Source organism: Brienomyrus brachyistius, chromosome 18, assembly GCF_023856365.1.
Source record: "Brienomyrus brachyistius isolate T26 chromosome 18, BBRACH_0.4, whole genome shotgun sequence".
Classification (NCBI taxonomy): domain Eukaryota; kingdom Metazoa; phylum Chordata; class Actinopteri; order Osteoglossiformes; family Mormyridae; genus Brienomyrus; species Brienomyrus brachyistius.
Window position 1 is genome coordinate 3,776,285 of NC_064550.1, and position 13,478 is coordinate 3,789,762.

Below are 13,478 nucleotides of genomic sequence, written 5' to 3' on the forward strand. Positions count from 1 at the left end.
TGTTTCAGATCAACTTTGCTGCAGTATCTCAGAGAGAAGGACCAATTCACATAAACCTAAAACACGTTGGCAGGAAGAGACACTTCAGTGGACAAAGACACTGCGACTGCATGCTGGCATTAGACTGAAAGGTTTGCACATTTTTTTATCCAAAGATATTTACAAAATACCAGAGTATACAAATATATGTTTTTGTTTTTTTGTTTTTTTAACTCCCCCCCCCCCACAACTAAAGGTTCTTCACACAGTGAGCAACCAAGGAGAATAAAATTTTGTCCTTCCATTTGTCATCTGTCTTGCCATCAGCTTATCCTGGAAAGGTGGGAGGCACAAGTGTGATATTTAAGGCAAATTGCGCTTCTTATTTTTCTCCTTCTTCCTCTTTTGTATAGAAAAGTGTAAGTGCAGCTGAGGAAGGACCACGAGCTGCAGGTGTGTGTAAAGAAAACGGGGCTGTAACGGTACCTGTATTCCTCGTGTGCCGCCAGCTTATATAATTTTTGGTCAGGAATGCAAAACTATTAGATACGAACAGAGCCTAAATTTACAAATAGATGTTCGACACTGAAGACATTATGCTAACTGTGGCTGTGAGTTGATTACAGCTAGTGCTGGTTACAGTCAGTCGTAATGGCAAAGGGAGGCCTGAAAGATCCTCCCGCGTCAATCAGTAGTTTGGGAACATTTCCCCCAATAAATTACACTAACACTGGTTGATAAGTCAAAGACTGTTTGTCAGCTCTGTCATATCAAACTTGGATATGTTGCTGGAAACAAATCCATTATGGTAACTCATTTGAGACAACATCAGAGTGTTTCATTCTAAGGCTGTTGAGGTGTTCGTCGCTACAGATATGTCATATTCAGTAATAGAGTATGGCGTTTAGACAGGATTTAGTTTATCATGATTGTTATGATTCAGTCTTATTTATGAATTTTTATTTACATTTCTGTTTATTTTTACGACGTGCAAATAAGCCTCTCAGGTTCTGTTATGACACACTGACAGACTCATTGGCTTTTGTTTGGTTAACAACTGTTCCTAATAGTGTTTGCAGTTTTGATGATAAACAATTTCAAAACGAGTTCTGTTTTCCCTGCTGTACTGAAATTGCACTGAATCATGTGAGCACAAACCCAAAGTTTGTACCGAACTGAGAATTCTGTGTACCGTTACAACCCTAGAAAAAAATCTGAATATGGAAAAAAAAAGGAATGAGAACATGCAGTCAATTAGCATTTTCAACCATTTTTTAAATCAATCACATGAATTAAACCATTAACGGCAACGGATCTTTTGTGTGCGAGAACCTATTGCTGAGGGACCCTGGAGAGGATGGCCGGGTAAGGAGGCGACAAGCAAAATTCTGCAGAACTAAATTATTTAGTCAGCAGCTCAGAGCAACACGAGACATCATTGCACAAGTGAAGATCCCCCCCCCATCCAAAACATTACAAATCAGGGAGTTGGGAACAAGCCAAAAAGCATGGGATTGAACAGTCCCAGGGAAGGCACTCTACACCAGGTCATCAAACAAGGAACTGAACTCATCCCAAACCAGCACTATTAGAAGATGCAGTCAGCTGAGGCGGAAGCTCAAAATAATAAGAGGTTCCCTGGAATCCAGGCTGGACAGAATGCAACTAAAAAAAATTAAATGACCAAAAACCGGACTAATCTGTGAGTAAAACAGGCATGCTAACAAAACCAGATTAGTGTATTGAAGACTTTAGGCTAAATATTGATATACATTTAAGTGTGCAATTGCCCATACACAACATATAAGCTCACACATACACACACTCCAACATGTAGGTGTACACAGGTTGATGTAGATCTTACAAATTGCTAGAGGTTAGCTAACAACGTTATAGAACTAGTCCGTAATTATGGCCTACTATAGGTTGAGCATCTTCAAGTCTTATTTCAAACTGGCCAGGAAGTTACTTTTCCGCAATAAAAACACAAAGATCCCCTTCTCAAACAACATTCAGTGTGTGAAAAGACAGATTCTACTTTAAACATACGATGTACAGCAGAGCAAGGCTTGGCCTTTATCTGGTAAAGAGTAGCGACTGAAAAAAACCTGGAAAATGACCTGCACGTATCGAACCACTGGGCCACAAAACATGAGCGTGAGTATGAGCGTGTATGTGTATGGTAAGCATCACAAAATGTCCACTTGTAGAGTCAGCCGAGAATGCACACAGAACAAGTTATGCAGTCATAAAGCCAAATGAGGTTAAGGTGGAGTTATGAAATTTGGGGGAGGTTGCGAGGAGTGACAAGCTCTCCCCGTAGTCCATGGCATCGCGAATAGGAAGAACACCATTTGTCTCAGTTCATCCTCAGACTGTTGCAGAGCTCCGGCCCAGTGCCATGCACGACTGGGTGGGTGGACACCAAGAAGAAGGTGGGAGGGACAAGAGGACATAGCCAGGGGTCAAAGACTCACTCCTGTGTTGGTGCCGGTCCAGTTCTAGGTAACCCCAGTGCTGCGGCCGCTGCTGCGCTCATCATCTAGCGGCAGGCTGGGACTGCGAGGACATAATGATGTGGGAGGGGCCCCCGGTACCGCCGCCCTGCTGGCCGCCCATGCCAGCCAGCACGGACATGGCCACTGCCTCAGCTGCAGCACGCGCACTCAGGCCATTGGGCCCTGAGCCTGGAGGACTGGGCGCTAGGGAACTATGCTGAATAACCTGAGCTGGTGAACCTGTGGGCTCGGACGACTCCTTCAGGCTCTCTTCTCCTGCAGTACATACAGGAACCAATGCAAACACACACACACACAGAGTTAAATTAGTGACTTACTCCACGCAAATTATTTATATATTATTACATTATTAATATGACAAATCCTGGATTCAGGTTACTTAAAATCATGTTTATTTTAGAATGTTTAAGATTACCTATTCCAATACTCAGATTCTTACTTTTTCCTTCCTTTTACTCTGCACAGATGCGCAACATCACTCACAAAACACTAGTGATGACACAGATCAAATGACTGGATCCAAATTGACAGGAGTACTGAACATAGCATGTAGCCAGAGTGTTTTTGTTCGGCCTAAACTGACCGATTTAAAGAACCAGCCATTTCAGCCTTCTGCCAGGATTGCCGGCCTTGAAAGCCAATCTGGAGCCTGATGGACTTACCCAGGTAGGCAGCCTTCTTCTGCAGGTTGGTGACAGGGCAATCCTTGTGGGCCAGCAGAAGCTGCTTAAGATGGGCCACCTCATTCCGCAGCAGGGACACCTCATTCTAAAGGAGAGTCAGCCACACTTAGGGGCTCATTCATGGGGGAAAGGAGTGGGGGGGGGAGGAGGCTTTGCTAGGAGAAACTGGGAGTTTGCAGAAACAAGGCAGTATAGGGAAGGGAATCTGATGCACAGACAGTCTACATAACGGAGGCCATTTCCGTGCAAAGCAGGCAAGATGCGGATGGTGATTTTTTTAAATTGGGGAAGCACAGTATCGACCGTTAGCAGTATGACGGAATCAAGTCTTTGTTCTTATTTTGGTTGATCGGCTACTTATATGTAAATTCTGCCCTCCTTTATTTTTGTAAGAAATAATCTATTGCCCTGCAACACCAGCATGGCTTCTCCTCAAGCATATTTGTCCATTTTGAACACACACACACACACACACACACACACAGAGCTTATTAAACAAGCAACAATCAAACTAGTCTACTAAAAATCACTGAAAAGAAAAAAAGATAGAATGAGTGAATTCTGCGGCTGCCTACAGCATGTGTTTCTTGTCACTTGTAAGCATTAATATTATTGGTGGTTTATCCAGTCTTGTTGAGACTAGGGCTGTCACTATTAATTATATCAATAATCAATTAATATCAATTTGCTTGCATCTCTTTGCTTGCTGGGTATCGAAATCAAGGTATTGTACTAGTACTGGTGGTGTAAATGGTAAAACGGTGCCCAGCCCTAAATAATATAATATAATATAATATAATATAATATAATATAATATAATATAATATAATATAATATAATATAATATAATATAATATAATATAATATAATATAATATATCCATCCATCCATTTTCCAAACCGCTTATCCTACTGGGTCGCGGGGGGTCCGGAGCCTATCCCGGAAGCAATGGGCACGAGGCAGGGAACAACCCAGGATGGGGGGCCAGCCCATCGCAGGGCACACTCACACACCATTCACTCACACATGCACACCTATGGGCAATTCAGTGACTCCAATTAGCCTCAGCATGTTTTTGGACTGTGGGGGGAAACCGGAGTACCCGGAGGAAACCCCACGACGACATGGGGAGAACATGCAAACTCCACACACATGTGACCCAGGCGGAGACTCGAACCCGGGCCCCAGAGGTGTGAGGCAACAGTGCTAACCACTGCACCACCATGCCGCCCCTAATATAATATAATATAATATAATATAATATAATATGAACAGTGCAACTGGCACAAGGCAGCAAGCAACCAACTATTGCAAAGTGCGCACTCAGTCTGACGTGCGGTCAATTTTTGCCATTTTAATTAAGTTGCCTGTTTTTGGATAGTGGTTCGAAATTACCGTTGGATCCACCGAAAATCCATGCAGACACAGCATGATCATGCAAACGCAACACACACAAAGAGGCGGTGTGTGGTGACGGCGCTACCCGCTGCGTAGCTGTACCACCCTGACAGGCTCGCAAAATGTACGATGTTAATGTGAACAAGGCATCACGGTGTAAAGCCGCAAAAGTCTGCTGGGTTCAAATCATCAATAAATCATGCTAAAAACATTTATACTCAGTCACAGGAACAAAAACTTAGCAAGTTTTACAATTTTAATGATGGTTCCTTTTCAGCATCATCTAGTATGTGTTATTTTAAAAAATAGGGTAAAGTTTACCACCGCTGTTTTTGCATGAGCTCTGCGGGCATTCTCTAAGACACGGGTGTCAAACTCCAGTCCTGGGGGGCCGGAGCCCTGCACATTTTTTTGGGTTTCCCCTCATTTAACACACCTGATTGATTTCCACACAGCTCTTGGGCTGAGTCCTTTGTGGTGGAACAGGGAAAGAACTAAGTTACACAGGGGCTCCGGCCCCCCATGACTGCAGTCTGATACTCCTGCTCTAAGATAATCATAGTCATTCTCCTCCGTGCTGTTGGACTCATTCATAGATCATGTGGCGTGTTTATAAAAAAATTAAGCAACAATGACTGAAGATGAGAAAAGCAAACAAGAACTGGTCATGAAAGTTTTAGCTGTTTTCTAATGCAAAAAGCCGATACTGAGCAAAATCAAGTGATTTGTTGGTGCTGCTTTATGTTAGTTGGCAGCAACACCAACAACTTATTAGATTCTATTGGTAGATAATAAGATCTATTTGGCTATACAGTTCATTTCTAAATACCTCAAAAAGTTCAAACATTGCAATGTGAAATTATTCTAATATCAATCATTATATGTTCCATATCATGTAAGCTAAATTTAATTTTAGCAGTGTTTAGTTTGATATACAGGAATTGTAGTAAGTAAAATTTTAAAATTCAAAGCGATGACAAAAACAGGGCAGGCTACTCTGAGAGGCTAAGTGGCACATATCTTTGGCTGACCACATACTGCTGGGTGAGTCGATCAAATTTGAAAGTCTTCTTTTAAGATGTATTTGCATGGCTGTGCTGGTGTGATATTTAAGTTCTGCTTTGCAGTACAGACAGAAGACTGCATTTTCATTTCACATCTGCTATGCGGAATCTTCCTTCCGCCATACTGCCGAGTGATTGAGAAAGGAAAATTCTAATTGACGCTTTTTAATAATTGAGTAATCGAATACAAATCGAGTGATCGTGACAGTTCTAGGTAAGACGTCTCCAGATAACCATGCAGAGAAGCCTGGCTTCCAGGCAGCTCTAGAATGTCTGACTGCAAGTCTCTGTCCAATTAACATTCCCTAATCAAAAACTATGTATGAAGCTCCCACAGGTTCCCAGTGAAGCATGGCATCCGCGAGGGCACTGAAACACATCACCCAAGCATATCCACCAATAAGCTTTCCTCTATTCTCCCTTTAAACAAAGCGTACATAAACCGTCCAAATAAGATTAACTTACGCTGATGCAATATCTAATTCATTTCTTATGGCAATTTTGTGGGTGAAGCTGTGCTTCCTGTGTAGTCTTAGAGCAATTGCCTTTGAGAGACAATTACAATGTTCTGCAAATTTGAATAAGTGCTTCTGACAAGTTATAGTCATTTTAAAATCACTCTGATTAATCAACAGCATGGTATAGTGGACCATGGTACAGTGGTCTAATTGCCCTTAGTGTAGAGCAGTGATTCTCAAACTCGGTCCTTGGGCCCCACTGCCCTGCTTGTTTTCCAGCTATCCCTACCCTACACACTGCTGATTACCTGGATCAGGTGTGTTCAGTCAATCAGAAGCTGAAAGACAGCTGGGACTTGTGTGTGGGGCAGGGATAGCAGGAAAACAAGCAGGGCAGTGGTGCCCGAGGACCGAGTTTGTGAACCACTGGGGTAGAGGAATGAGCCAGGGGGACAGGAGGGGGACTCACCGAAAGAGAGACATTCATGGTGCTTAATTCCTCAGCCTTCTTCTCAAGGGAGTTGACCCACAGTTTGCGTTTTTGACGGCAGCGTGATGCTGCTGCCCGGTTACGCTCCAGAAAACGCTGCCTTCTCTCGTCTGGATCGTCTTCTGCTGTCCTCCGCCGCCGACCACCAGTGGGCTGGGCTGGAGACACCTGGGTCAGAAGTCAGGGATGTTGAGACACTGACCCTCCTCAGCCAGGATGGCATGTGGAACCTAATAAAGCGGTTTTAATAAACAGCTACCCAGAGCCTCGACAAACCAGGGTCACACCATGATGCCAATCTGCAGCCATAATTTGAGTGCCTGAGTTCACATTAATTAGATGCATTTGTTTTTGCAGTTATGGCAATCCAGCCAGGATTTCTTGTACATCGCTTTGGACAAAAACATCAGCTTACAAACTGAATGCAAATAGGGCTGCAACAACTAATCAATAACACTGACAATTGGTAATAAAAATAGTTGACAACAAATTTTAAGACTGATTAGTTGAATTTTTGCGGTTTGCTGCATAAATAGCTTATAATTATAGCACCTAGCAATATTAATGTTGGAGTTTGAATCTCAACCCTTATCAGTCTAAATACGGCAAAGACAGTGGTTCACCTGCAGAGCATCAACGGAAGACCAAAATATCAAAAGCAATCATTTTACCTTTTTGAATTTTTATTTATTTTACATACTTAAATTTTTGGTTTGCAAATGAGTGTCTTTTAGGTTCTGTTTGACAGACACATTGCCTGTTTTTAAAATTGTATTTTAATAGTAATTCATTTTAAAACAAATTTCAGTTTCCCTGCTGTACTGAAATTACACTGAATCTTAAACCCAAAACTGAGACACGTACTACTGACCTGTGAATTTTGTGAAGTGTTACACCCCTAGACTCTCTCCACTCTATAATTGTCGATGTTTTTTGAATAAAGCATTTGCACTTTTGTGCAAACCCTGTGTTTTGGCCCAACTAATTGATTAGTTGATAATCCATTAATCATGTGATCAGGTTATCAAAACAATTGTTTAAATGTAAATAAAAAATATACAACTCTGAAAAAAATTAAGATCACATTCGATATATTTTTTTAATCTGCCTTTTTAAATCCTGGTTTAATCCTGGTTCTACTGGCTGAAGGCTACACTGCGAGGCAGGCTGCTTCCAGGCTCAAAGTTTCTAAGACAGCAGCACACAAGAACAAGGTGAAGCAGGAGACACTGGGAAAGACCAGAAACCAGCCAGGTAGAGGGCAGAAGCAACTTTCTAATATCAGAGACGACTCTCGATTTATCAAGTAGTGCCTCATGAATTGGAGGATGACCTCAAGTGACCTTCAAAAAGAATGGGAAACATTAAGTGCAGGTGTGAAATGCACTGCTAGGACAGTTCGTATCAGGCTCCTAGAAGCAGGACTGAAGTTCCATAAAGCAAGGAAGCAGCCCTTCATCAAAGAGAACCAAGGAAGAGCCAGACTTGAGCTTGCAAAAAAAAAAAGTATATTTTAGAAATTGATAAATGAATGAAACTGAAAATTTTGCTGTGATCTCCTAATTTTTTCCAGAGCTGTATGTACCTGTAGGCCAAAAACATGCAAGCATGGAATCCTTTTATTTGCAGCATGCATACAAGATGACGGTTTTTTTGTGGCCAGCGGTTGATATCCGGTTGCATGGAGGTGAGAGGTGGAGGACGAAAGCTCATACCTGTGGCTGTGCTGGAGAAGGTGCGTCAGGTTGCTGCACCAGCAGCTGGCCCTGCTCCGGCCTCTGGGGCCCCATTGGACTGGAGCCCATGGCCATGCCTGCACCGTGCTGGCCTCCAGGTGTCTGAGACAGGGCCGCCTTCAGCCTCTGAGGGAGGTAAACACATGAGATAGAATGCAGTCATTATACAGGGGGGAGGGGGGGGTTTATTAGATATAAAATCCATCCATCCATCCATTTTCCAAACTGCTTATCCTACTGGGTCGTGGGGGGTCCGGATCCTATCCCGGAATCAATGGGCACGAGGCAGGGAACAACCCAGGATGGGGGGCCAGCCCATCGCAGGGCACACTCACACACCATGCACTCACACATACACACCTACGGGCAATTTAGCAAGTCCAGTTAGCCTCAGCATGTTTTTGGATTGTGGGGGGAAACCGGAGTACCCGGAGGAAACCCCACGACGACATGGGGAGGATTAAATACCTTTACAGCATTTTCTGTTTACAGTTTTTACACACTGAAAAGAACCCTCAATATCTCCAAACACATACTGTTCTTGTTTATACTTGGTTCTAAAATGCACTCTGGGTGATCAGGTCACAAATTTTACCTCAGACCTTTTTTCATTACTAAACCGGAAACCGGAGTACCCAGAGGAAACCCCACGACGACATGGGGAGAACATGCAAACCACACACATGTGACCCAGGTGGAGACTCGAACCTGGGTCCCAGAGGTGTGAGGTAACAGTGCTAACCACTGCACCACCATGCCACCCCTAGATATAAAATGCTTAATTAATTAATAGTTTTATTGATCCAAGTGGGGAAATTGTCTTTATGCCTCCCTCAACTTGCTCCACTTAAAGGGCAGCCACTTTATAGGACACAGGGGCCTTGCTAAGGGCCCACAGACATGTGACTATTCTGCCGAGGCCAGGCTCGAACCAACAGCCTTCTGATCACCAGCACATAGGCTTAGCCTGCTGAGCCACACACTGCCCACTACAGATACCGTGAGATGAAAATGTGTGAACAATTCTGCTAATTTACAACTAAATCATCAGTTTTTAAATTCACTCTTTACACTCCATTTCACCCATACATTGGCCACAACTGTCCATTCGGCACAGGGCCATGCTAAGCCAGGAAGTGAGTCGATCCAGGTCACCCACTCACACACGCACACATGGGGAAAACATGCAAACACCACGTATACCCAGAGTATTCGAATTCTTTAAGAACCATTACATTGAATAAAAACATTTATAACTTCAGCCTTGTTTTCTTGCTTGAGAAAGTACACTTTGTTATTCACAGTAAATCACCAGAGGTCTGTCAGGTAACCCTATAAGTCCCTGGACGGAAGAGAACATCTTTACTATGACGTTAAATGCCACCCTTAACAAAAGGAAGTAACCACATTCAGTTGGATCCGCAATACCTACATCTCAGATGTAACAACACAGAATGCCCTCTTTCTGCTAAGGGGGCACTGAAGTAAAGGCCAGCACAAGCCTGCCAGTAGTTTGACTTACTACTTCAAAAACACTTCCAATAATCAAGTCGTAAAACATAAACAAGCATTTACATGAAACAAAACACACTGCGAACCACTGTATTTCAATTTTTATGGCCATCTGTACATAAGTATGAGTTATCTGTAAGTCAGATACTCTTGTTCCTTGGACTGCCTGTATGATATTTTCATTGTGTAACAGTCAATCACATTTCTCTGTGCTGCAATGTTAACATTTGTGAGAAATAAAACACATTAGAAATTATCCAAATCGTCAAAAATATTCCAGGTCATCCATCCATTAATTCATGCAATGCCAAAATATTCCGTGATGCTCATAAATCATTCAGACCTAAAGTTTTTATTCTAGATCCATGAAAGTTCTTTACAATAATATTATTACCAGTGTTGAGTATAATATATCATCTAAGTGATTATTCAATTTAAATTGTCACTTAAATTATTTATAACTTATGATTATGTCATTTAAATTGCAATTTCAATTACTTTTTATACAATTTACATGGTAATAATTTAAATTATTTGTCAAAGTCAACCATCAAACCCATTGGGGAAAAAAAACTAACATCTAATTAATTACACTGCAAGTAAGTCACAACAGATCGACCTCACCAAGTAGAATCATTCTCATTTTGTCAGGTCCATCCTGTGGCCATATTATAAAAACATCCTATCGTGCAGATCCTATCTTAATTGTTCAGTAATCTAGGGCTAGGACCTGATGTAAGAAAAAAGCCATTGCAGATGAAGAGTTCCTAAGCTGTTGTTCCAATCATAACTTGAGACGGGAAAAGTATACTACATAGGCTTCATAACTTCCCAAAATTCTAAATAAAGTCTCCTAACTTTAAGATGCCTATACAGCCACGTTTATGACATAACAATTAAAACTACATATATCATGACTATATTTTATCACAGTCGTCCCCTGCATCCACAAGAGACACGTTCCAAGACGTACTGCGGGCAGCCAAAACCAGCCGCGAACCCCCAGACCACAAATATTGTGTGATTTTTGTGTCCATACACATGGTCAAATTTAACTGATAAATTCTTAAATGAAACAGATAATTTAACTGTTATTCTATAGTTAGGAATCTTACTTAAGATTTAGGGAAGTTAGAATGTAATACAATGCCAAGAAGGAACTGACAAAATGTGAATATATATGAGAATTCATTCGACTCGGCACAATCGATCTGTTGTGGCTGTTGTGACAATAAGATTAGGTTTTGTTTAGAGCACGTCCACTGAGTTTGATGGGTGACTTTTACAGATCATTTTGATGGTTGCGGGCGTCACTTAAATTACTCAGAATATCAAGAGCAAATTACACGGAGAACCTTATCAGTGGCAGAGTTTGCAGAGATTATTTTGTAAGTGGTAAGAATAACGCTAAAATTACTAGTGTTTCTGTGTTTTCAGTTCTGTAGATAACAATACTAATGATTTATTTTTTTGGTTTTAAAAATACAATGTGGAAACATGTCCATTCTTATCCTTTCATGTTAGGCAAACCAGCCACTATGTATGATAGAGGCAACATTAACTAGATGCCAGTAGTGAACTTGGGACACAGAAGTCTGTCAGCATCACTGACGTCAAGAGAGGAAAGCAAAAAGAAACAACTCCTCAGCCCATCCCTGCAGCCACACATCCAGGAATAAAATAAATCAATCAACAATTTGCCTTTAACACACACAATCAAATCAGATCTGATGTAATAGTGACAGCAGGCACAACGCTATAGTATTAACATTGCAGCATAGAGCAACGTAATTACTTAGCGTTGCTGTCACACAATAAAAATAATACAACGCTAAATTACAGACAGTTGCCGGGATAAGAATGTCCGACTTACAAATAACTCATACTTATGAATGGACTGCCATAAAGTCTATAATATTGAAAATTCGGGTTAAGTTCAATGGTTTGTAATACAAAATGCATGCACTACTTTGTGATGCTCATGAGAAGAATTGTGTGGCTTCAACGGTTCGTCAGCTTGACGTACAGTACAGTACTTCATGTAGTTACTTTTGTATGCAGTAATTCTGATGACTACCCATTATGACATATATATTTATATATATTTCTTTAAAATGTTTCATGTACTCATTCATCATCTTTCACATTGTAATATTTATATTCTTAATACTTTGCATGTGCGTTGTTATGGTGCGTTGCTATGCATTCCTGTGTGTGTAACAAGCAGTGTTACAAGCATGCCTATGTAGATGCATGTTACCATCTTGATAACGCACCATTTAAATAACCGTGGTATACTGCACCACTGACTTTAGACCAGGTTTTTGTTGGTTAATAGTGCAATCACTTTCCACTACTTTCCAATCACTTTCCAATGTGGTAACAATGTGCCCATCTCCACCTCATTTTAAGACTGACGCACCCATGGGAGCTCAGATGGGCTAAAGTACATTCGCTATGGAAACGATGTGAGTGCTGGATGGAAAAATGACAACTGTGTTGGGTTCATCTCGTATAGTGCTGCTTTGAGGCAGATGCAAAAAAAGGCCCATAATGTTTTTATGAGGTGTTATTAAGATCGCCCAAATGATGTCTGAGTTACCACATTCACTGGGTCAAGTGTCTTTTACATTCAGATTTCCCTGTGCTGCCACTAAGCGGCATTGCTTCAGTTGTGGTGCACATTCGTTAATGCATTGTTTCCATGTGCTCAGCATTTTTTTCAACCAGACTTGCATTAATTTCTCATCAAGAACTTGTACTGATGATAGGTGAGTTGAACCACTCTCTTAAAGTCTTCTTCAGCACATACTAAAGACTTTCAATGGGGTTAAAGGTCAAAACTCTGTGCTGCTCAATTCACATGTGAAAATGACTCCTTGCGCTCCCTAAACTACTCTTTAAAAGTTCGAGCCGTATGAATCTTGGCATTATCATCCCGGAATATGTCCATGCCTTTAGGCAAGAAAAAATCCATTGATGGGATAACCTGGCCATTCAGTAGATTCAGGTATTCAGCTGACTTCACCTTATCGCTGCATAATGTTGCGAAGCTTTAATAAAGATGCTATCATTGGCTTTTAAGTACCTGCAGCTTTAAATTTAAGGTGACTATTTTTTGGCCAGGCAGTGTATGTTCCCTGTCCGAGGAATATAATGAAAAGTGCGTAGCAGTCAAGGCAGGGACCGGGGTGTGATCATTTCGGGTTGGAGGTACCCTTTATATTTGCCATATCTGTTCACTTAGCTGTGATTTTGCAAATTCTCTAAAACTCCCTCAGTATGGTAACAGGCATATTTCAAAAGGAAAAAAAGACAGTATATATGAAAAAGGCCGACTGTCACCATGCTAGCCTTGTCCAAATGTCCATCTGTGCACAGAATGGAAAAACAGATGAAGAGACAGAGAGAGGAGACTGACGAATGGACCATGGGGAGAGTTCTTACCATTTTGGCCTCTGAATGGTGGTTGTATCCAGAGGGGGACGAGGAGCCGCTGCTGGTGCCTCCCAGTGTGGGACCAGGGATACCGGGGATGTTGGGCACCATGCACATCGGCCGAGCCAACTGCGAAACACACTCCATTACACCATTTCCTCCAGGAACTATCCATGGCGGCCACAGATGGAGACACATGAC

The 13,478-nt window shown here is 41.7% G+C and overlaps 1 protein-coding gene across 2 annotated transcripts in view; it reads right to left on the minus strand.

The window, feature by feature from the left end:
* Positions 1 to 214: 214 nt before the first annotated feature.
* Positions 215 to 13,478, minus strand: part of atf7a (activating transcription factor 7a) — a 34,616-nt gene continuing 21,352 nt past the window's right edge. For both annotated transcript variants that reach the window (XM_048982727.1, XM_048982725.1), the window contains exons 9-13: positions 13,287 to 13,406; positions 8,307 to 8,453; positions 6,571 to 6,759; positions 3,161 to 3,266; positions 215 to 2,753 (exon numbers count right to left, since the gene is read on the minus strand). In XM_048982727.1, coding sequence (XP_048838684.1) covers positions 2,518 to 2,753; positions 3,161 to 3,266; positions 6,571 to 6,759; positions 8,307 to 8,453; positions 13,287 to 13,406 — 798 coding nt within the window. In that variant the 3' untranslated portion in view covers positions 215 to 2,517. The remainder of the gene's footprint in view (positions 2,754 to 3,160; positions 3,267 to 6,570; positions 6,760 to 8,306; positions 8,454 to 13,286; positions 13,407 to 13,478) is intronic.